The 24,387-nt window shown below is 41.6% G+C and overlaps 4 protein-coding genes across 7 annotated transcripts in view; 3 read left to right on the top strand and 1 right to left on the bottom strand.

Annotated features, from left to right (window-relative positions):
- Nucleotides 1-400: 400 nt before the first annotated feature.
- On the top strand, nucleotides 401-4,761 carry LOC109966495 (uncharacterized). Of its 3 annotated transcripts, none has more exons than XM_020611355.1 (8): nucleotides 401-867; nucleotides 1,239-1,310; nucleotides 1,392-1,463; nucleotides 1,719-1,912; nucleotides 2,124-2,187; nucleotides 2,336-2,501; nucleotides 2,787-2,984; nucleotides 3,174-4,761. In XM_020611355.1, exons 1-8 carry the CDS (start codon nucleotides 628-630, stop codon nucleotides 3,296-3,298), a joined length of 1,131 nt encoding a protein of 376 aa, XP_020467011.1. In that variant the 5' UTR covers nucleotides 401-627; the 3' UTR covers nucleotides 3,299-4,761. The 3 variants fall into 3 exon arrangements, with proteins under 3 accessions (XP_020467011.1, XP_020467012.1, XP_020467013.1); XM_020611357.1 differs by having other exon boundaries at nucleotides 779-1,140; XM_020611356.1 differs by lacking the exon at nucleotides 1,239-1,310.
- A 97-nt stretch (nucleotides 4,762-4,858) lies between these two features.
- LOC109966496 (low density lipoprotein receptor adapter protein 1) lies at nucleotides 4,859-8,609 on the bottom strand. 2 transcript variants are annotated; one of them, XR_002275778.1, is made up of 4 exons: nucleotides 8,328-8,609; nucleotides 6,148-6,879; nucleotides 5,766-5,879; nucleotides 4,859-5,576 (listed from the first exon to the last, which is right to left on the bottom strand). XR_002275778.1 is itself a non-coding variant. In XM_020611358.1 (3 exons), exons 2-3 carry the CDS (start codon nucleotides 6,740-6,742, stop codon nucleotides 5,491-5,493), a joined length of 681 nt encoding a protein of 226 aa, XP_020467014.1. In that variant the 5' UTR covers nucleotides 6,743-6,879; nucleotides 8,328-8,607; the 3' UTR covers nucleotides 4,859-5,490. The 2 variants fall into 2 exon arrangements, 1 of the variants encoding a protein (XP_020467014.1); XM_020611358.1 differs by lacking the exon at nucleotides 5,766-5,879 and having other exon boundaries at nucleotides 8,328-8,607.
- Nucleotides 8,610-17,974: 9,365 nt separating this feature from the next.
- LOC109966520 (diamine acetyltransferase 2-like) lies at nucleotides 17,975-22,202 on the top strand. The gene is made up of 7 exons (XM_020611391.1): nucleotides 17,975-18,114; nucleotides 18,363-18,414; nucleotides 18,646-18,729; nucleotides 19,724-19,822; nucleotides 20,042-20,082; nucleotides 20,281-20,464; nucleotides 22,134-22,202. The coding sequence occupies exons 1-6, from the start codon at nucleotides 18,052-18,054 to the stop codon at nucleotides 20,446-20,448; spliced, it is 507 nt and encodes a 168-aa protein (XP_020467047.1). The 5' UTR covers nucleotides 17,975-18,051; the 3' UTR covers nucleotides 20,449-20,464; nucleotides 22,134-22,202.
- Nucleotides 22,203-22,823: 621 nt separating this feature from the next.
- Nucleotides 22,824-24,387, top strand: part of tnfsf12 (TNF superfamily member 12) — a 6,883-nt gene continuing 5,319 nt past the window's right edge. Inside the window, exon 1 of the mRNA XM_020611390.1 lies at nucleotides 22,824-23,756. Coding sequence (XP_020467046.1) covers nucleotides 23,583-23,756 — 174 coding nt within the window. The 5' untranslated portion in view covers nucleotides 22,824-23,582. The remainder of the gene's footprint in view (nucleotides 23,757-24,387) is intronic.

Genomic DNA, 24,387 nt, shown 5'->3' with positions numbered 1-24,387 from the left:
TAAATAACATAGTTATGGTTCAACATTTTGGGAACTATGGTTGTTGCTAAGAATGATATAAAATGTTAATAAAAAGAATGATATTACTCTGGGGAATAAACAGATAAAGACACACAGTTAGCTTTGCAGAAGGGCACATTTAACTATGTATATAACATGAGATTTGATTATAATTGATGTACTGCTGCATATTTCAACCAGTGGTCCATGAAGACATGGTAGGGAAGCCAGTTTTAATCAGCATAAATGCTTATAATTTGAATTACTACTGGGTAGCTTGTGAATTTTCCACTGGAGATCAATAAAGTCTTTTGATTATTCTGTCATTTTTCTGATAACCTGGTTCTGAAAAGTAACTAGTAAAGAAAGTTATAAAATAAATGTAGTGGAATAAAAAGTCCAATATTTTCCTCTAAAATGGAGTGAAGTCACAGTATGAAGTTGCACAAAATCAAAATACAGATAACCTTACAATTGTGCATCATACAGAGTAAATGTAATTAGTTACTTTCCACCAATGTTAACCACCATTTAACATCACTGTGGCACTGGGATTTGGGCTGCACTATCACTACAAAGTAAAATGGACCATCTTACTCAAGACAGGCACCAAGTTCCAGATTTCAGATGTACAACCCGGCCACTAGGGGCGTCACACCCCCATTACCAAACCAAGTTCACGCTGCACCCGACAGAATAAACCAAAAGGCAACACCCGAGAAGAACAAAACCTCCTGTCTGCTTGTGTATCGGCAGCCAAGCAGGGTCTCGGCGTTGGTGTTGACATGCAGTGGCCATAACGCGCCGTGCACGTCTGGGAAGGAGACGACGCTGTCTGCAATTCGGATCGAGATGAGCAGTGGCACCGTGAGCCGCGTTTCCCCTCTACTCTTTTATCAGACATGGGATTTTGAACTAAGATCACACCCGAGGAATTTATTTTAGGCAGAGCAATCTGATGCATTTTGTGCTGCATGCAATCTCACGTTTTCAGTCAGTTTGTGCACTCTCTCTAATCTGCATGGTCTAACGTAACGAATCAAGTCTTTATTATAGACAGAGGTGCGTGCAAGATGCTGCGCGGGGGCGTTGCATGTGCTGCTAGGACACTAGACTGGGAGGGTGCTGCTGGGTTGCAAGGTGCTGGAGGATTTGTAGATCGAGGAGGAAGGAAATAATCTTACAGTAGTTTGCTTTGCATATTAACACATTTCCAATCTGTGAATGTGTGTGAATAGAAAAGAGAGATGGAGCAGAAGAGGAAGCTGCAGCACTTTCTGAGCGACATGGCTTTGCTCGGATCATTACAGGTGTGACTAGACATGAAATGAGATGATGCACAGAGGATTAAACGTGTTAATTGAGGCAGACTATTTTGTTTTTCCTCACAGGGTTTTAAATACTTCCAGCCTTGGCTTAGAGGAAAAGAGGAGTTGCTGCTAACAGTTGTCAACGAAGATCTGGTCAGTTCTGTAGATAAAATACGTGTGTCTGTGTGTGTGTGTGTGTGTGTGTGTGTGTGTGAGTGTACAGAAGGTGTTTTATAGGAACACAAAAAACAAATAAAAACGCCCAGTACTACAGTTTTTAGGAAGAGATCTGGTGAGAGAAAACTTTTGAGTCATAGTTCAAGTCATGATATGGAATAAATGTTCTTTTATACATTCTGCTTGCTACAGCACATCAATGACCTGTGTCACCCTCCCCTCCCCATGCAGGGCTGGCGTTCCCCAGGATTTGTGGTGTCCAGAGCCTCCTCCTACTCATCCACCAGCAGCTGTAACAGCAGCGATGCCTCCCCCAGCAGCAGCTCCCCCAGCCTGGCCAGTCAGAGCAGCTCTCCCCTGGCTGGGGAGCCTCTGGGCCTACAAGACACCCAGTCACACACCAAAACAAAGCCACACCATGCCAGGCAATTGATGCCCCTTTATGTGCGAGTATCTGTCTCCAAATAATGTGCACTACCAGCCAAAAGTTCAAACACTTTCCCATTGAACTGAATGGGAGAGGGTCCAAACGAGTGTGCGTAAGCTTCCAGTTGTCTGGTGACAGCTGTGTTGGTCAATTTTAAACTGATGTGACAGAAAAAACCCACATTGCTTGACCTCTTTCTGTATTTGTAGGGAGCCCAGCAGTGAGGAACATCTTCTCCCAGCATCTCCCAGTGAAAGAGAGATAGCAGTACCTGTAAGTGCTAACCAGCTTTGATTATGTTTGCAGGGCAAACCACAATGTAAACATTGTTCAGAAAGCCGGTTCTGTTCCTCTGCTAACCTCCAACATCATCATTAACTTGCTCAAACATTCACACAGCACCGGCTTTGTCCCTCAACAGGAAGTGAACTGCACTCTCTTTTTACTGGCCGGCTACGTCAAGTACGGACGCCCCTACGCCTGGATACGCTCCAACCACGAGCGCCTGGTCAATATTGGAGGCACTGATTCAATGATCAAGGACACTCCCATGAAACTCAAGTCCATTACAGACTGGCAGACACAAGGTATGGAAACAATGTGTGGAATCCAAACAGGAGAAAGTTATTGTTTTGGTGCACAGATTCAGGAATTACACCAGTTTCCATCAGCTAAATGAGATGCAGATGTCTTTGTTTGAGTTTAACCTTCTTAAAAAAAAAAACTACTTTGGTGGGGAGTAAGTTTGTGGAAAAAAGCTCTAGGTGCCTTAGTGTTAAAAAACCCACACTATATTCTGTTCAACCTCTGCAAAGATTTACAAGAAGTGCTAAAAAAAAAAGAAAGAAGCTTTTCTCTCCTGTTTTTTTGAGGTATTCGTGTGTGGGACGTCATCAGTGAGCTGGTGTGTTTGTGCACCGTTCCATCTCCATCCAACCCTTTTGCCCTGGATATGCGTTACATCAAAAGTCTTCCCCTCCCAGACCGGTTCCTTGTCACAGGGGGTCTACTAAACTTCCTGGAGATGTATGTGGTTTACGGGAACCGGGACGAGCTGCACTATGACAAAGGTACGAGTCATGGAGAACAACAGGTGGAGTCAGGATTTTCAAACCACTTTTGATTTCAGTTATTACTACAGCCAGCAGGTGGTGCTGTTTAGCTACATTACAAAGGGATACAGCTGTTCTCCCACCCTACATCTGAATTTGGAAGTTATCAGGTGTGATTTTCAGGATTTCACCGTTTTCCTCTTTCAGTTGTAGAGGAGGTGAAGCCTCTGAGGCGTCTCCATGTCCAGTCCCTACTGGAGTTACAGCAACACAGAGAAAACACCAGGATCGCCAGCAGTCCAACAGTGCAGGACTCTTCTGGAGAGGAGTGATCGGTCATTTGTATATGATCAACTTCAAAATGAGATTCTCTGTGAACTTTTACCTACTTCTTCTACGAAAAAAAGTGTGAAATCTCACTAGAATGACTGTAAATGAATGTTCATTTTTTATGATCTTTGTGCTTTGGTTTCAGTAATTGGATGCAGTTAAAGAGGATACCCTCTGAATCATCATGTTTGTAACATGTACAAACAAAATGTCTGAACAGAGCTTGTCACAGCACTCATGTTGACCACACACACACACACTGTACTGTTTGTTTCAAGGCTGCACAGTCAGAACATTATCTGTGTCTGTACTACAGTTGGAAAGTAGTATGTATCAGATGGTTTTGAAACAAAACAGGAAAAAATAACCCTGAGAAATGAGTCACCTCTGAATGTCTTGCCCTGCCACCCTTCAATCTCTTCCTCTCCCACACACACTTAAGACAGGAATTCTGTTTTCTTCAGGCCAAATACAACATTTTCAAAGCCTGGAATCATCTACCAGGGTCAAAGTCGGCTTGAAAGTCACCACAGTATGAAAACACAAAAACAAATAAGCTGTATAAAAGTTTTTAATATATCATAAAACATTAAATTAAATATGTACACTGACAAAACAGTACATTGATAATACATCTTAAAGCAGGCATTTTTACCCCCTTTTCTGAGATGGAGGTTGTGCCATTTGTAAGAGATACATCACGAGTACAAAATGTTAAAACTGACAGGTAAAAACTAAGCGGCACACCAGTCAAAAAAACCACAGGCATCGCTCCTGTTAAAAAAAAGGCAACTCTAGCTTTGTTGTGGTCAGAAAACAAAATGAGAAGTGAATAGTAGCCTCAGGTGTAGCACTAATCATCTAGTCTCTCATTTATAAACCTTAAACAGAAATTGCCATCATGAGAGAGCGTTATGCAATACTGCACATATCACTGCCTAAAACCGTCACTTTAAATAGACTTAAGTAGTCAGGGCATCATTTATAGCTTTGGTTAATGTGAACAATCCACCAGCTCCAGAGTTAAAAGCACACCGTAGCACCTTTTGATGAGGCTGCTCAAAATGCAAAGTCATGGTTGCACATAGAGAAGAATTTGGGGCTTTTAAAGGAGACTCTCCATCTCAGATTTCCCTTATTGGAATGCAGGTGCACGGCCGCACGCTCCCCGCAGAGACGCCACATGGAAACACAGTGTCCCCAGACACAAACCAAAGTCATGGCTGTGTTCTTGCCCCCACATAAATGCACATAATTTATTTCTGAACAGTGAGGATGTGTTTGTTAGCGAGATGTGTAGCACATAAGGGGATTTCGTTGACCCTGCAGAGGCATTTTTAATTTATAACACAGGTGCTGGGCCTGTTATACAATTCATAAAAGCAAATGACCACTTAAAATGTGGTGAGAAACATGTTATTTCCAGAGTTTGACATTTTCAGAAGTCATACTTTACAGTTGGAAAACTACAAAGTGCATTATAGACTAGAGTCAGTTTTACTTCATTTTTGTTTGAAATGCCTGCATTTCTCATATCTTGACATCTGTGTAATCTTGGCCAGAACTGGTATTAACAGGACCTGAACTGTGTTTTGGTCCATCCTTTTCAGAAATAAAAAAGGGAAACATGCTTGGTAGTGCCGCAGGGTAAAAGAAATTCATGACCACAAATATCAGTTAAATAAAAACCATCTTCGAAAGTCAGAACTCTCATCGTCTTTTTCCAGTTTGCCTACAGATCATCACAACTGTCTCTTTCCAGAAGACCACACTCTTTGGTGGCTTAAGGATCTAGTAGACACCTTTAAAACAAGTAAGCTGACCAAAGAAGAGCCACGTAAATGAACTAGTCATGTCCTTCAATGACTCACAGCCAGTCACAAGTCCTCACAGCTGTTGACAGTCGAACAAAAGCAGCTGCTAAAAAGTCAGCAGACAACTTCGCTGCGTAAAAAACCTTCAAGTTCTCTCACACACACACAGATTTCAGCAACATCATCTCACAAGCAGAGTCCCCATATGGCCAAATATGGATGTTCCCCACTTCCCAATTTCAAACCCTTTGTCCTTCCTTCCCTCTTGTACCCATCTCCTCCCTCCCTCCCTCCTTCCCTTCCTCCCTCCCTCCAGTGCTGTCATCTGATGTTGTCATCAGGTTAATGTGGTTCCATGAAGGACTAAAGAAAGCCAGGTTTCAGTTCCAGCTGTCGGAGGACGATCCTCTTCTGATGATGGCTTTGAGGGGGCTGTGAGATACTGAGCCCCTCTTCTTCCAGCGAACTGAAAAGAAAAGACAGTCAGTGATGTTAGCCTGGCAGTTGCAAATAAAAAAAGACTGGTGGTAAATTATTAATTATGAATAGAAAACCAGCCCTAACAGCCTCCATCAAACTTTAGTCCAAAGTTTCACACTGCGGCTGTTCATTTACTACTACTACAGCAGTTGGTTTTGCCTCAGTGTGTCAGTACCTTTAGAAGTCTTCCCTTTTTAAACTTAGAGACCCAGAGCGGAGAGCACGATAAGGGCAATGAAGTTGGAAAGTTAAAAAAGTTCTGGAACAACAACCATTTTTCCATTGGGCCCTAAAAATCCAAATCACAATCATAAAGTTAACAATAGCTTTGTGTTTCCTGCAGTTGAAAAATGCAGCAATACTGTGATAATTAAGTTTGTTATAGTCTATAAAAAAGGCTCCAAGTCTACTAATAAGGGAAGTAAAAAGCAACACCAGATTAAAGTAGCTATGCTAAAAGCTAACCAGTTTCTCATCCCTACAGTTCTCCAACTTTAAGTCCCTTTTTCCTCAACTGCACTGTCCTTTGCTTTTGGAAGGCAATATTGTCATCTCACCTTTTCCCAGACTGGCAGGCAGAGTCGAGTTCTTTGTGTTGGCAGGAGAGTTGGATGTCTCCTCCGCATGTTTCCCCTTCACCTCTGGCTTCAGCGTGGCTGAGCCGTCCTGCTGCCAGTCGCTCAACGCCCGCTGGAAGGAATGAGCGAGACAAGCAGTCATGTCTCGTGCCCTCTCTGCCCGGCTGCACCAGAACACCCGACACTGCAGCTGCTGTCCATGATGTTTGCAGATGTACAGGAATACATTTGGCCGGTTGGCATCAGCAGCACAGTATGCAATGTCCTGCAGGAATGTCTTAGTGAGCTGCCGTCCTGTACTTATCTCCTTGACCTCGACGTATCTTGGACGCACCACCAGAGCGTGATCTTTGCTCAGCTTTTTCTCATTAGCAATACCTTCTAGCAAGCGGTCAATAGCATCCTGTGCCTGCTCTCGATCCAGAGAGAAGATCTTCTCTGTACCCAGGTAGTGGACTTTGAAAAGAGGATCACCATGGGACAAAGACTCTGTGCGGTCGCGGCGAAAGCGGTGACGTAAGGCGGCAGGGGAATTCTTAAGGGTCTGCATGAGGTGGAAAGTGTTGAGAGACATGGTGCGTTTTTGGCTGGGTCTGGAGGAGGTTTTAGTGGCTGTGTAACTGCTGCTGGTCAGCTAGTCCTCTTCAGAACCTCTCCCACGCTTCCACCTTTCGTCTACAAATGGAGTGTAGCGTCATCCACTGCTTTTATCTGAAATGAGGCAGGTGAAGATAGTTAGAGATCCATTTCAAAGATGCATGAATACATGAGAGTTTGACAGATGCTTAAGCTGTGTTCAGGTTCAAAAAGAAGAAGGAGAGGCTACATCCAGGAAGTGAATTATTTTGACACCAAGGATTAGCTTAGGATGAAGCAACTCTTCCTTTGTTACACCTTTTGTGCAATCTCAAGCTTACAACTCCTTGAGGAGGGAAAGAATGAGCAGTCAACGCAACCTGCACTGGAAAAACAGAGGCCACCAAACAGGATCAGCTAAAGTGACGCACTCAGTGAGTAAATATGTGGTTATGTTTGGGCTTAAGATTTGTCCTCATAGCAGTGAACTCCTTAAGTACAGCCCTTTGGTATAAGCACATCGATGAACTGGAAACATGGCAAAACCAATGGACGGTTACTGTACCGCATAAGTGACACAAAGACAGTCGCAAATCCTTCTTTTAACTCAACCTCATGCCACCTATTAAAACCAGCAATTATTGCCACACTACTAGTTACTGGAGGACTTAAAGGCTTCTGTGACCTTGCTCACTCAAGTCTTATGCAACTGCATCTGGCCTCCCATTGTCTCCCATCCTACAAATATTATAGAACCGCCCGTTCTCCATTGTGCTACACTTTATTTTTTTTTTCCCCCTGTTCTCTTTTCTGGGCCATTCTTTCTACATCCTAGCTCCCTCCTCAGAAGTGAGCTACAGAGAGAACCACCAACTGCTCCAAGGTGGTGGCCATTGTGAATCAATCCCCTGTGCAGGAAACAGCTTTGCATTCCTTTCTAAATACTTCTCTTATAAACAATGACATGCTTCTTGGTGTGTGTCACATCACTAAAGACAGGTAAGATACCCTTGTAATCCACAGGTGGGTGTGGATTACAAACATGGAAAAGCATTGAAAACACAAAACAGACACCTATGTGTTGCAATAAACCAGGAATGCTGAACAAAACTGGTTCCTTCATGCAAGACGTCACAAAGTGAAATAATGTTATTTGAATAAACACATGTACTTCTGTTTCCTGAGTGGTGGAAAGAGCTGCCAGATCCGAACAGTTCATCTAGTTACCTCTATTCTTGATGAAAACATCATCTAAAACGTTTGGCAAAAATATATTTAATTAGATAGTTGGGTCAACTAAAGGGCTACATTAAAAGTTCATTCTTAAAACATGCTATATATGAGGCGGAAGGTAAATGTTTCATCCTAACCTAGCTAAATAATAATAAAATGCAGTTGAGAGAGAAATTACATGTTAATTTGATGCTGAATTACAGACCGGTTTATGTTTACTTGGAACATCTAAAACACACTTTATTAAACGTACAATCTCAGAAATAACCGCCAAAACATTAAATTGACAGTGTTTAGTGGGGAAACAGTTCAATTCCATTTTATTTCAGGTGTGTTATTCTAAGTCTTACCTGGTCACAGTTTGGTGCAAACGATGTCCGCGTGCGCCTCATGTGAATCCCGTGATCCGTTTAAACACACCGGCCGCTTCCTGCACGTTCACATCCAGGTTGTGCTCTGAGCTCCGTGTTCCTCGTAATATAAAACAAAAACAGGCGGTGTGACGGACGCAGGCTCCGGTAGTTTATGTGCGGACTGAATCATGCTCTCCCTCCTCCGCTCGATGACTGGGACTCAAGTGACTCGCTCGAGCTCAGCGGGATGACCGTTTTAACCAGCGTAGGCGCGAGCACGTCACACACGTTGATTTACGTGAGAAGAGGGATTCAGAGTAAATGGCCAATCGGATAACAACTGACCTGTCTCTTCACTTACTGGCATTAAAGTTTTTTTTGGGGGGGATATTTACAAAGGCTGCATTTTTAATCCCTATGATTGTTTTAACAGTCTGTTTCCTCTTAAGTAGTTACTGTGAATTCTACATTGGCTCCTCACTGAAGCAAATGTAATGTTTTCCCAGACTAAGACTGCATGTACACATCGATAAACCCAGTGAAAATTGTTATACTACCCTCCTCCATGACACTGCCAGCTACAACCCCTCTGCTGTTATCCCAGCTTCTCTACCCTGTGTTATCAATATCAAGTCTGTAAATTAGCCCCATCTCCCACCTAGCGAAGGTTACTAGAGGCGTTTTTTTGGAGCCATGGATGACCTCTTGTCAGTGAAAAGTCCAAACAGTGGCTGCCAGACTGAGGAGGTCGTGTTCTTTTGCACAGAGAGAGTGGGACAAAGAAAGAGCAAAAAATCAGGGTTAACAACATTTAGGCTTTTTGAGATGAGAGTGTTAAAAGCAGCCAAAGTACTCGAGTTTGATTCAGATGAGGCATTCTTCCTTCTGGATGCTAATGTGTTTGTTGTGGTAGTGACCTAACATGGTCATGACTTTACCTCTGTATTGAGTTAATAATAATAAAAAGCCTAACCTATTTGGTATTCTTTTGGAAACATTTGTGTCTCCGCTACAATTTAAAATAAAGTTCTGCTGGTCTGAACACTGACTGGACATCATAATGGCCAGCCTAACAGCACACCACTGTATGTTAAGATGTTACATCTAAAAAAAAAAAACAAAAAAAAAAAACAGCATGAATGTGCTCAGTTATATTAGTTATTTAACAAATCTGTTGCATATTAATCATTTAATTTGCCATTACTTGTCTAGACTAATCAATTCACTACATTCTGCCTCTGATTAAGAAGCTTTATGAGAATAAATATTGACACTAAGTTATATCTTTAACTTCACCAGACCAGTGAAAATGTTTAAAAGGTTATTCAAGCCGTGACAACAACATGCTACTCCAATTTAGAGTTTCACTGTGTTTTAAGTACATGTGCAATACCATACTGAGGAAACATCTGAAACCCACTACCTCTCATTGCCATGGCATTGCGTCATAGCCAGTCTCTAATGGAGATTGCTGGCCTCACTGGTTCAGATCTGCTTCTAGTGTTTATTCATGGGCCAATCTGAACAGTGGCAGAGGAAAACGTTAAAACAGTTCCATGTGTCTGCATCTGTATATGTGTGCATGTGGCTGGGTGTGCCTGACTAGAAGAAACAGTAGAGCCCCTGTTTCTTCTGGGTTTCTCCCAACAACAGTTAAGTTCTGGACGTCACACCTGCCTCAGTGCCTAGACGGGCACACTGGAACCATTCTTGGGGCACCAGTGACATAATGGACCATCTCAGTCAGGCGCCCGCCCTCCTCTAGAACAGTCAGTATCTGAACTGTGGCATAGGCAGGGGTGCAGCTGCAGGTCGTGAGCATGTGAGAACATGTTGTAACATTTCACACTGGTATCATACAGTGGTCTATAGACAGAAAGAACTATTCAACCCATTCAGGTTTGTCCATGAAACATATTCAGTGAAAGATCAGCATCTATTTGGTGGACTGGCACCAAATTTTGTATAGCTGTGTAGTTTATAGCTCTAACTTTCCTCCTTTCTTTTAATTCTGTTAAAAATCTTAACATTTGAATGCCATGAAATTCTCAGCCCTCAGAATAAAGTATAATAATTTTAGCAATCCCCGACCTTTCATCTAGTGCCATGTATATACCGTCACCCTGTGACAGCCTCAAAGGCCTGTTCCAAGAAGCAGGTTTACTGAGCTATCTGGCAGGTTACTCTTTTTGCTTCTTAGAAGAGCTGCCATCATATTTATGAGGGTGTGACCTCGGTTTTGGTTGCGATACAGCATCTTTACAAGACAGTTTTATAAGGCTGCTACTGTTGCAAGCACAACAGAACATTTAGGAAGTATAACGGCACTCTAAATCATTCATTAATTCATGATAGAAATGCTTTATGCACGCTTCCCTTTTTCTAAATAACTATAAATCAGCTGCCAAAGGCATTTACTGATGAGTATCTAGGCTTGTCAACAGTGAAGGCAGCATTTTGTACTGAAGCAAAAAGCACATTACAATCCTGCATCCTGCACATGAAGAATGTCATGAACTGTTCATATAATAATGATCAGACCTGCCAATCATTTTTAAGCCACGCTAGTGGGATAACACAAATTGTGTTATCCCATTTATGTTTTTAGCTTATTGCTACTATCTTGGCCTGGACACTGGTAACAAATCTCACCATATTGATTTTTGTTGTTTTTATGAAAACAGAACAATCCCTCATGAGTCAAATAAGAAAAGAGAGGTCAGACCTTCAAGATACTTAAAAAACGGTCACAACAGCAGCATAATAAATTTAATGATAGTCATTACTACGTCTATCCTGAATATAAGAAACTCAAGAAAATCATTAGTCATGGCCCAAACCATTAAATTACCTTTTCACATATCTGGTTGTTCCTGTAGTGTCCTTTTGTCAGCCTCTCTCTCCCCCCTGCTTTTCTAGTCATACTGGTTTTTGTTGTTACAATATTTACTTGAATACCACACACCCCAAGACCATGTTCAGGTCTTACAGTAGCACCGGGTGTGTTTGTCTCGAGTGGTTACATGCTTTGTGAGTGTGATGTTACTTTTCCATGACAAAGCATAGCAGAAGACAACCAATGCTCTGTTTATGTCCGAACGTATGCTGCAGTGCCAGTGAATTTGTGGATTACAGAACTCACACCTGTGCATAATGGTCACGATTACAAGTTCATATTGAGCAGTGTCAGAGTAAAGATAATAAAGGGATGTTGGTCTTCTTGTGAAACAGTAAGAGAGGCATGTAAATCCAAGTCTTTATCCCCTTCCCTGGTTGCACCTTCCAGAACAGGAACAAAACACCTCGAATTTCATGGAAGGAAATGGCTCAGTTACTCAGAAGCAAAGTCGTCGGTGGGGGTTCCTTCTATCTTCTGGCCTCATGGTCAGGTTTTCCTGTTATTTGTTTCAAATTCAAAAGAATTAAACTTGAGGACATTTCTTAAGAAGGAAAAAGAAAGGAAACCGAGAGACCTCTAGATTTGATAAATTCTAAAGTACTTCAGAAATTGTGATTTGATAGTCTGAGAAGTTTTACTGCCACTTAAAATCCTAGTTAATCTCACAAACACACAACCACTTTTTGGCTGCAGCCCAGGCTTTGATGCCTCATTACAACATAAGCTTTAAGGGAGAGGCGATTTCCTCAGGATGTTGCTACAGCAGTTTATGTGCTTCTGTGTATGTGGAGTTCAGATGTACTACATGTATTTCACAAGCTGCAATACGGGAATTTGGGCAGCCGATGTACAACCCTTTGTCTATTTATGTTTGTGAACACGAGGGTACTGGTTAGATAACACTGAAGAAACAACAGGTGCTTAAAAATGTGAAATTCCTGTGTAAAAGTGTATCATCATACAGTAAGTGTTTGTTTTAGAGCCTCTGCAAGGGTATTAAAATATAAATTATCAAACCAAATGCAAGCATTTAAACGTTAAGTGAAATGTTTAACTGTAAACAAATCAAGGAACTGCACTTTATTTGTCGTTCCTTATAATTTCCCTCCCCTTTGTTACTTTTTCCCTAGTTGTGTGTCTCTTGGCATGGCGATGTCAAATAATGCATAATTGATATGAAATTTTGTTCAGACATTCATGGTCCAAAAAAAAAAAAATTTCTACTGACTTTAATTATCACTCGACTTTCTCTTTAGCACCACCACGAGGGTGTTATTTGTGTGTTTATGTGAAATCGTTCTACTATTAGATAGATTAAATTGAAATTAGGTACAGACAATCATGTTATCGGGAGGATGAACTGGAGCAATCTATTAACTTTATTTAGGTCAATAATTGATTTTGTTGTTGTTTTCATTAAAGGCCAAATTCTGGCAAACCCAGTAAAACATTTGTGTTTAATGCTGTCTATCAAGTGTTAGCCTGCTGTTAGCATGCTAACCTAAAATGGTAACCTGCCAAACATCAGCAGAGAGCATGTTAGCATTCTAGCATTAGCATTTAGCCCGAAGCACTACTGTGTCTAAGCAGATCACCAAGAGAGCTGCTAACATGGACGTGGACTTAGTATGCGCACATATCATCTGAGCACGATGGCACAAATCTTCATTCTCTTCTGGAAAACATTCATAGTGTTACATTTGGTTGCTCGGAGGCAAATTAATAGAATTTGTTGTGCCAAAACTGGCTCCATTGTCATCTCAGCATAGCCGACCCCCCATCCCACCCCCTTCAGTTCCATGTCAGAAAGGTGTGGGAGCACACCGCCAGCTAACGTTTTGTTAATACTTCCTTACCCTTGCATGGTCTCATTTCTAGGGAAAAGCCTGGCTCCATTTTTACTGCCTGTCAGCTGCTGATATCAGCAACAACAAACAACCTGGGATGCATTTAGAAAGGTTATGTTTCCATGTTTCCTAAGGTCCATATCAGAAAGCAGTAATCTGTGTACTTACTCGTGTGCAAATATGCAAGACAGATTACTATGTGCACAGTAGCCCTAAGCCTAGAAGGAGCATTATACGCTTGACAGTCATTAAAATGTACTGCATGTTTACAGTAGCTACACGTTTATACGCCAGTCTGAGTTGTCTGTAAACGTGGCTAACCTCAGTTTTGACCTGCTCTTAAGGCTATGGAAATGTACCTTTTTCAAGGTGCAGTCCTGGGATAAAAAGGGGAAGTTTGGGGGTTAATGGAGATGTTATCACAGGAACAAAAATATGAGGCCTGTAAATAATACTTTTTGTTTGAGAAGTGAATAGGAGTAATTTATCTCAGGCTGATGGCACAGATTTGATGTTTGCCAACATCTTACCGAAAGTGAACCCGGACACGCTGCACCTCATCCAGTAACTGTTAACTGAACACAACCTGGAGCTAGTTGTCTATTTATCTTTACTGACAATGAACCTTCAGTGTTGTTTAATTTTTTACTGAATGGCCCACTCAGAGTCCCGTGGCAAGAAAGTGTCCTGACCTCTGCAGGAATCACATGACTCAATGTCTGAGGGAAGTTATGAGAAGCAGAACAAACCAAAACAAAAAGCAACATCTGCCAGCCTGGCTGCTTCCATACACCACTGGCTGTAGATGTCCTAATAAAGGCATGTCAATGGGTCTATGTGGAGCACAAGGAATGACACCCTGTCTGCCTTTTTCCTCATCCAGTTATCTTTACATGACGGTTACATCAGTCTGCTGATGAGCTAATTTCCTTTTTTTATTTGTCAGACTGAACATGAGCAGGCTAGACAGGAGGACCAAACACTGGCATTCTGATTAAGAGTTTCTGGAATAGGGGACAATTACAGCCGTAACATCCTATAATAAATAAAAAATGTGACTTCTTGGACTCTCTTGTGGCTACTGTATTCTCAGAGGGAACGACAAGCAGAATAAAAGGAGACCAGGCCCTTGAATAGCTTGTCACAATGCTTTCCCTGTGCTGGGCGTTGCTTTGTATTCATTTACAGAATAATATGGGGGAAGTTACTAATTATGGAGGGCACTTACTTTGAAAGCAAAAACATGTCCAAAAATGGAAGACATAGCAGCTGTATGAGGGAGGGAGGAAAGTTAAAGCAGAAGGTCCTCATTTGTCTTGACTCTTTTATGTCACTTTTATCTCTTTTTAGATATTGATAAATGTAGTGTTGCCTGCTTTGTTGTGGGGAAATGCTCCTGAGCTCAGGGGCCAATCAGCATCTAGACTAAACAGGAAGAGGAGGTGGCTTCCTGTACAGGCATGAAAGAGTTGCCATTAAATGTGATTGTATTGAGTCTGAATAATAGCGTCTGGAACCACTTTCTCAAGAAGTCAGTGAAACAATAGTATGATGAGGTCAAATCAAAAGCTACAGCCAGCTGCTGGTTAGCTTGGCGTAGCACAGAGACTAGAAACACGAAAAAAATAACTGCCTGGTACAAAATCTGAAAGTTTTAAGTTCTTAGAATGAACCTGCATCACAATACTGTGAATAACAACAATATTATATCTGTAGGTGACAAGTGAAGAAGTAATAATGCCACTTCCTGTCATATTCTGTGAAAACAACGCATGTCCGAAACACAAACTTTTCTCAACTATAAAGAAACACCGAATCCAAAAGTTTATGAAAAATTTAATGATGACAAAATAAAGTGATATAGCCTACTGTGGATGGTTTTTACAGCGCTGATTAATAAAAGATCTTGTAGCAATTTAAAAATTCATGTTAGATGTTTATATTGACAACTTGGCTTCTATTGAGCCGCTGGTACAAGTTTAATTGCCCCTGAGAGTCAGCTATGAAATGAAATGACCTGAAACAGCTTTTCTGTCCTTGTTTGCTTTAGTCTCCAAATGTAATGTGGCTGTAAAACAGGCCGTAATTATAGCTTACAGGCTGCTGAGCATATGCAATTTGACAACTTTGGAATAAAATAAAAACAAGTGACAGGAAGATAAAGCTTTCAGATGAGTTTTGTCATAAAATAAGACTCATCTTCAGTCTGTTTTAAACATGCATTTGAAAAAAATTGAGTCAGCTTCACAGGTCTAAAGCTTAATTGTGTAACATTAGAACAAACCGTGACCCCATGTGTGACTGATGTAGACAGGCACCAGCTGCTCTGCTACACATGTTCTGGAGGCCTGAAATGACACAACCTTTGGAAATCCACTGTTGATATTTTGTCAAAAAGATATGAAAAATGACTCGAATGATTTCCATTCATTGCACCATTTGAGTGGTCTGTTTGAATGGTTTAAAAATAGATATGCCATCAACTGATTGTTGATTTTGAGATACAGCCTCAGGTGCACTTGGACACATCACTGGTGACCCTGGGATGTTTTTCAAGGTCGGACCCCCCTCCCCTTGCTCAAGGGACCCAGAAACTGTCTCGCTACCACAACAATTATATAGTGAACTCAGTATCAAAATGAGAAAAACTGTGCTCTACTTGCATACAAAGCACCATTTTCCCAGAGTTTCTGTAGCATTTGTCAGATGTGAAGAACCCAGCCAGAGGCCCCCTTTCTCCTCCTCACTATCCGGTGACTAATACCGTTTTTCTGTTTTTAACTGTCTGTGACTCCTCAACTGCATCTGTGTCAGCAGCGTCTTACGCACGTCATCAGCAGATCCAGAGAGGCCGCTATTAAAAAGGATGGCAGTGCTGTGTTTTCTCTTCGTGCGTCTATGAAGGGAGTCGTTAGTCAGTCTTAGAGCCCCAGCGACCTGCTGGAGCTATTAATAGCTGCATAGACAGCCTCTTTTTTTTTTTTCTTCAGGTGAAAACTGACCACAGAGCATGTGAAGCCAGCCCGGCAAAATCCCCTTTCTCTCTGCTCATTTCCTCCCCACCCTGTGCTCTGCAAAACGTCATGTACCCTGACAAATCGTTCACAAAATATATTTTTAGCCCCGAGCACCAGTCTCTTAGTTATACTGTGACTGCTCTCTGTGTATAGAATCAACACATACAGTAAATAACCAAAGGCAGTAAGGTCGTTATAAGCATCTTAGTACACTGAATTTAAAATAATAATCAAGTGAGAAGTGACAGGGACCCTATTTTAGGGGTTGCTTATTTGTTCTGGTCTTATTTTTCACCCAGTATTTCCCATTGATTCACTCATGAGGTCATTTTTCTGTGGTGCATCATTTCACTCACCAAGGCGTTCTCAGTTCCTCTAACTTTGTGGGGACTTGCCATTATTTGTGTGTGAAATCATACTTATTTCTGGCACTGATTTCTGGCACTGAGGCTCACAAATGGAGGCCACACGGTGTGTCCAGTATTGACACCTTCTGTAAAAGTCAGTTTTAGCTTTTAGATGATTTCTGAATAGAACCTATAGAAACTCTGTGTTAAATGAGCCTAGTTTATACAGTAAATAACTGAGTGACTATAGTAGTGCCTACCTTTGAACTGCCCCAGAATCAGTGTTTATATTTTGTATTAACTATAAAAGTTGGGAAAATGACACTAATCACAGCCCTATGCAATTATGGTTTAGATGATAAAAAGACAAACTTTGACACATCTTCTGTTTGCATGAGTAAAATAAAACCACAACATGTCAAAGGCTGTGTAGACCAGCAAATGAGACACATGGCACAACCTCAAAAAAAATCTTAGGTACCACCTCCTAACGGGGAATTTAAGTTGTAACTAAATTATTTATTAATGATCTTTTTACTCTGTGTTACCGTTTTGTTCTCTGTTCCTTAGAAACACACTATATACATCAAGTTAGGTTGTGAAAAGCCCCTTTGGGTCTGTTCTCCATGACAGAGGGCCACATGTGTGGCTTGTTGTACACTGGACAGTGAATGTGTTTGCTACTATGCCAACATTTCACCTGATACTGAGGCCGTGTATTGTTTGAAGCAAGTTTTAATACCTTGCTATTTCAGATGATATCACTGTATGTGTGTAGGAATATTTGCGCCCTGAGGCCCCCTAGAGGATCACTGTGGAGGAGGATAAATGCCAGCCACAGATGCCCTCCTCCAAGATATTAGTAAATGATTTGCTCAGTAGTAATTAAGCCAACATTTGTAACTTATAAACCCTTTACAAAGGATGTTTTATAATCCTTTGAGGAAGTTTTCCGTCCACATGGGAAGCTGATTCCCAGCAGTGGTGGATTTTCATATGGAGTGGAAAGTGGTTTTGTAAACTCTCTGAACAACATCACCTTCATGAAGGGGGGGGTTATACTGATTTAGGTTTATCTTGGTGTACCTAATAAACTGTCAGTCAAGTGCTTTACATCCTAATCAATAATGGATCTCCTAGCACTGTCTAAAAGTGCATTTAGATTGTCCTAACAACCCACTCCCTACATGTTATGGATTCAAAAATAAAGAACAAACACTACAAGAGCCCCAATAGATTACAGTGTTTATATTCATGAGGTCCTGCTCTGTCTCGTAATAGGATTACACAGATAGGGGGTCTGCAGCGCAGATGACCCATTGTTCAGTTGCCGCCTGGAAAATCACATCACAACACACACACACCTGGTTTTGGGGATCCTCTGCTTTTGACATGCATTAAAATCGACACTTAGTAAACGCATCCTCCAAATCACATCGTGACGTGAACTCCGGTTCCTGGAAGCCTCTATCCTGGAGAAGGGCACTCTCAGCTCATCTTACAGTCTATTTCGGGAGGCTTTATTGTTCCGGTCTATAGTCTGCAGGACATCTGCAGTCATCCTATTGTGAATTCTCATCATAGCCATCCGCGGCTCTCTGCACATCAGACATGGACTTCTCTATCCGTGCAGCCAACATGGAGGACTGTAAGGACATCGCACGGATGATCATGGTGAGCAGACGAGTGCAACTGTATAAGCTATAACTCATACATTCAGCAGCCAGTGACTCCATCTCACATCAGTAGATCACTAAATATACACAGTGTTGCTAGATGGGTTACTGGGATATTATGGGAAAATGCATTTACTGGAGCGTGCACACTCACCAAATGAGTAGAAATGACACTCATGGTCATTTGTTTGACTGTGATAATTAAGAAATAGTAATAACTGCTGCTATTTTTATTTTTTTCCTCAGGAACTGGCTGAATATGAGAATCAGACAGACATTGTGAAAGTCACACAGAAAGGTACTGTGTGAATACTTCGGATGTGCTGAGGCTACTCTGTAAAATAACAACTCCAGCCTGCTAGAATTTAAATTTTGGTTGAAAAAAGTTTGATTGTGGTGGAAAAATGTTGCATCTAAAATGACTTGTTGGTGTCCTCAGATTTAGCTACTGGCCTGAGAGCAGTGAAAAGAGGCCGTCACCTCTCTGTGAAAACATCATGTTTTTCATGAGCCTGTTTTTCATACACAGACTTGGAGCAGGATGGTTTCTCCAAGAACCCGTTCTTCCATGGGATCATCGCTGAGGTGGCAGAACAACACAGAACCCAAGACGGTGAGCGACAACCATCCTTCACTGACCGATATCCCACACCAGCCAACAACTGTGATGGAGTTGTATAGATCATGTAAAAAAAAAGTGTCCTAACACCACACTTGGTAGAAAATGGCTCCTGTGCTGCTGTCCCCAGCCTTTCTCTGATCAGGGATGTAACAGTTTGTGTTTTCCTCACAGGAAAAACCTGTTATGACCTCACTGTATGGACTGTGGCTGGAAGTGTAACATGCTTCAAAGTGTCAGGCCAGAACTTGCGTAGCAGCATTTGTCAGAGCAGATTAACCCCATAATTTACATTAAAAAAAACTGAGGTCAGACCTTGCCAATGTGATAGTTCTCTGTTCCCTAATGTAATAGGCTCACTCCAGATGTGACTCCTGGCTAGACATACCATTTACATAACAAGGCTGCCACCACTGTCCACTCTCCACTGGCCCCAGATATCTAGCTCCATAATGAGGAATGGCTACCTGTGTGTTTGTGAGGGCGATGCCCTACTGCACCTCCACTTTCCTTGAGTAAGATAACCAAGCAGTATATTTGCATGAAAGGGTGCAGGATTGGATGGTGACGCTCAAATCAACCTAACAACCACAGTGAATAAAAGAAAGACAAAAATCTGTGGTGGTGATTCCTACAGGTTGCATTAACTCATTTCCTTTCAGCCACTAGAGAGTCTAGTGAGACTCAAAACAAATTAACACATCATCTTTCCTAGCAACAACAAACACAACCACCAGTCCAAAGCTACTGACTAATGAGTCCCAGCTCTACGGCAGAATTACAGCAGCACAATGTCAAGTGACAAGGCAGACAGTGAGGAGACAGTCCTGAATGGCAATAGCATGTAAAATTCAAAACATATTAAGAATTTATATGCAGCTGCAAGTACACAATAAGCCATGCTGTGATTATTTAAGTGATATGGAAAATATTTTAGTTAACACCTCCCATTTTTCCAGATTTCACATTTTTGACTGTTTGCTTTCAGGCCATACAAAGATAGGCTATGCACTTTACTTCTATTCCTACTCTTGGTTGGGCCGGGGCATCTATATGGAGGACTTGTATGTGATGCCAGAGTTCAGAGGTACGGTACACTGTCACAGAATAACAAATAACCCCCCTGCAAAAGAGTCCTTAGGACCCAGTGGGGCACATTATTTCCTAGCTAAAGCTAAATAATAATCTCTTAATTGTAATGCGATCAATATAAGATGTGATAATGGCCTAGAGAAATGTAGCTTTAAAAAGCATCTGTACCATTTGTGCAGGAAGTCTTTAGTAACACATGGCATCTGTCTTTCAGGGAAGGGCATTGGTAAAGCACTTATGAGCAAGGTAGCACAGGTGGGTAAAACATCTACCTCATCTCATCTTGTTTATATGTGACAGTTCAAAAATATAAATGTATTGTACATGTTGAACGAAGGAGATCAGAGGTCTTCTCCAGTGGCATTGGAGCTTGTATGCATGAGCAGAATCTTCCATCACTCATGTCGGCACAGCAGTACTCATATCTGTCTGTTTAATTCTGCTGTCCCATAGCTGGGCCTGGCTGCAGGCTGCAGCAACCTCAAGTTCACCGTTCTAGACTGGAACAAACCATCTGTGGACTTTTACGTCAGCCAAGGCTGCTCTGATATCACGGCTAACTTTGGCTTCCACTGTATGCGCTGTGAAGGAGAGGCCCTGGAGCACCTGGCCCAGCCTTAACCTAGTAATAAACCAGGTAATACTTGTGAAAGTTTTACCTAAGGTTTCAAAACTTTGTCATCCAGGAATGAAATCAATTTTTTGCACAAATATCCAGAAAAATTGCAAAACCAGGGTGTTTGTTTGAACCATAGATTCTATATAAAGATGGATGACCTGAGAGCTCCCAGAAGTGAAGCCACCTCAAAACTGTCGCCCCCTGGTGGCCGTACAGGTCATAAACCCTGCCCCTTCCATATTAGTAGATGGGACAAGTGGAAAAATAAAAATCAAATGTTTATTCTAAAGGTAATTTCTGTCATTTTGGGTAGATATCACAGATTTATGTATCAATGATCATTTTCCTTACAAGCTTGTGTTAAACAAGTTACATAATATAAAAGGGGTGTATTTTGGATAACTTGACAGCTTTGATTGGCAGCCTGATACCATGACTCCACTGCTGGTCACTACTGCACACAGTCTGGTTGAAAGCTGCATCACAAAAGCAAGAAGGCAATAGTTTGGCAGGAAGTTGTGACGCATCATCCAATTTTATATACAGTCTATGGTTTCAGTGTATGACTGATGTAAAAAGTGAGTTCTGAGTATCCTGTCCCTTTAAATTTATGATAAACTATGACAACAGCAACCAAAGGGTGTGCAAAGCTGAAGCACAGCGTTGGTATTTGCACAGTTCTCTTTCTGTTATGCACATAGAGTTCTAGTGATGGCATTGTGCACCAAAGCAGTCTGAAGGACTCAACCCAAAACCACTGTCAATGTAGCCAAACTGGACACTCCTGGGGCTGGTTAAACAAAAATGGATGAAGCTTAGACTCAAACAAAAACAATCCATCTAGTGGAATTTGACAAATAAAAGAAAATCTTGGACTGGGCTCAGTCTGTGGCTTTGAACCTGTCCAGCTAAAATTAAAGTGGCACAGTTCCTGTCTGCACTTCTGTTTTATATCCAGTTTTATGTTGGGAAAAAAGGACATTTTGTATCATTTCCAGCCATTTAATGAAAACAGTCTGAGTTGTGGGTTGTATTTTCTTTGTTTTCTCACTCTAAACAAGTAAAAAACCACTGATTTGCCCTTCTAAGTTTTGCAACTTGTACTTTTTTTCATTCTTTAGAGAACAATTGAATGAGGAACTTTCGGGTCATCTATTTATTTATTCATTCTTTTCATTTTTGGGACATTGTGTTTTAAATATACATGTGCTTCAATGTGTAAAATATGTAGACTTTGTCAATATGGAAAATTAAGTTATGCACTGATATTGTGCACGGCCCAAAAACCAAGAGTCCAAGGAAACATGAAAAGATATTTATATCCTCCCTGATCTGCAACTTCCCATCAGAGTGCCATATTCAGAGTTATCAGTTACACAACTCCTAACTCCGTTCCCAACATGGAGTCCTCAGACTGTTTCAAAAGCAAATCAGGGATTCAACTCCAATTCCTGCCAAATCCACACTCAGACCTCCGCAATAAATTGAGCAACTTTAAAGAGCAACTTAAGACAAGAAAAGAAATGTTATGTGTACTGCAAGTACTGTGCACTGTCAGAACAAATAGACAACTTTGATGTCATTCAGTGTGTTACCCCACATTCATATGCTAAGATGGTGTGTTCACTGCTGGTGTTAGTGTCTTTTAACATGTTACTTACATGCAGTCACTGGTGCTTCTTTACAGGAACCCCATGAATTTAGGACTTCCTCTACAGAGGTATTAAAAGGGCTTCACGGGATCGAATCCCAGAACCTGCACAGTATTGATTTCATTAAAATGTTTTAGGCTTTCACACTACGAGAGTGTTTTATTATTTACTTGTTTGACTGCACTGTTCAGGATTTGACACCAATCAGAGGAATAAAATCTGTCTGACTGCAATTTGCATGAATGTGTTGAGTCCACTTCAAATTTGTCCTGGTGCGTTAGCAAATTTATCCAAAATGAGTTATTAATCATTTTCCAGCATTAATGCACATATTTTTTCAGAGCTGTTAACATGTCAGAATTATTCACACTTGAACTGAAAGCATAAATGATAAAAACATGAAACTACTATGAAAATACTGTAAACGTGTAAACTCCATCTCATCAAGCAAGAAGTGGCACCACCTGGTGGTGTAATCGGGTACTACAGCAAACTACAGCACATTTTCTGACATTTAATGAATTAATTTGTCTCCTACAAACGTGAAACTTTATACTAAAACACACACACATTTTTATATATATATGATGCTTTTGGATTAAATTAATTATCAATGCTTTTATTAATCTATCAAATGTATTGACTATGTAAGTTACACACAAGGAATTTGTCTCCTGTTCAGAACCGGAGAGGTTAATTGCCAAACAATTTTTGCTTGTCTGGGAAAAGGCAGTGGGACCACTGTCAGTCTATTGCTGGTACAGATACTGTGCAGTATCCTTCATCATCATCATCAGAGCAAAGCTTTTGCCTATGCACTACAGCCACCGTGTGGTTGTCAACGGAACTGTTACAAGCGTGCACGGTGGATATTTTCAAGGCATGCAAGTTGATGAAACGATTTGAGAAGCAGAAGCTCCAGTGAGCCTCGTATGTTTTGGTTTTTTTCCTTGTGCTCACCTCGCTGTTTTTTTACGGAAGATGCCCGCTGATGTCACAACATCGCAGCTCGCTGCGGGCGCATGGAAAGTTCACCTCCAAGTCTGAGAGTGAAAACTCACGCTCACGTGTGCTCAGTCTAATAGAGTGACCCCCCAGCACGCAATTTAAAAGGGAAGACAAGAGAGCTGAGTCAACGAATCACAGAGAGAAGGATGCAACAGTTGATGTGGACAAGTTGCACAGTTTTCTTGTCTTTGCAGATTCACGGAGGATGGTGGCTTTGATTTGTGCGGAGGAAGGCTCGGATGATTTGTTGCTTTAACACCCTTCATATGGCACATAAAGTGAAAATTACACAGCAGATCTGCCCGTCTGAAAGCAGTACATGCTGGTTTTAGGCCGTCCTCTTACGCATCTTTATTGCTGAAATGGACATTTGGACAGAAACGCATTTGTAGGGACTTCATGCTCTGCTGGAATGGAGTTGAAGTGCGGATTTCGGATGGTCTGCCGTGGTGAGTGATAGTGCAGTCTGCACCAACATGCATCGGATTCTGCAGAGGAGACGAGTGCGCAAGCTGCGGGTCGTCTGGGCTTCTCTGGCCCTGGTGGCTCTGTCCCTGGCCGCATGCAGCGCGCTGTTTACGGCGTGGACTTGGCGACAGACACGGGACCTGTCTCAGTCCTTTAAGATCCTGCAGGACCGACTGGAGCAGGTCTGTCTAATACTTAAAAACCAGTCAAGCTTGCAGACACCCCTCTCTCAATAGCATGCATATTTGTACCAGCATTAATATTCAACTTTTACAGACCATTAGGTCTCTGTTATGTAACGCGTGTGTGGCTGCGGTTACGGGAACCTTCGCTGGGGGTATTTGAAGAAATGTCCACACGTCGCCCCCTTCTCTCCCCGCCTTGCACGTCCTCTGTTCTATTGTACTATTCATCTGTCTGGCAGTTTTATTGCTCACCATTAAGCGCAGACAAGTTGTGCGGAGCTACCGCTTTGCTACCACGCCATGTTTAATTACTCTGGTGCCAGTTGTGCTCCAGTTTAGCTTCATTTAATGGAAAGCCTCAACTATTTGGCATGTAAACACCAACTGAAGCACTTAAACGAGGCGGAAAACAGGCTGGGTGGTAAAGTGTGGCAACTGTAAATCATGCACATGTCTGGGTAATCATTCAAATGTCAGTAGTCACATTTGCAGGAATCACTGTTAAAATCTCATACAAGATACTGTTGTTAAACGTCTCCACTTGCAGCTAATGTTGGACTCCAGTTGCATCACAAAGCAAATTATTTCTAAAAGTAGCCAAAAAAGGAGCTGATGGAAGTTATTCTGG

The sequence above is a fragment of the Monopterus albus genome, unplaced genomic scaffold (assembly GCF_001952655.1).
Source record: "Monopterus albus unplaced genomic scaffold, M_albus_1.0 scaffold112.1, whole genome shotgun sequence".
NCBI lineage: Eukaryota > Metazoa > Chordata > Actinopteri > Synbranchiformes > Synbranchidae > Monopterus > Monopterus albus.
Note: the sequence above shows the minus strand (reverse complement) of the source record. Positions and strands in the feature narration are given on the sequence as shown.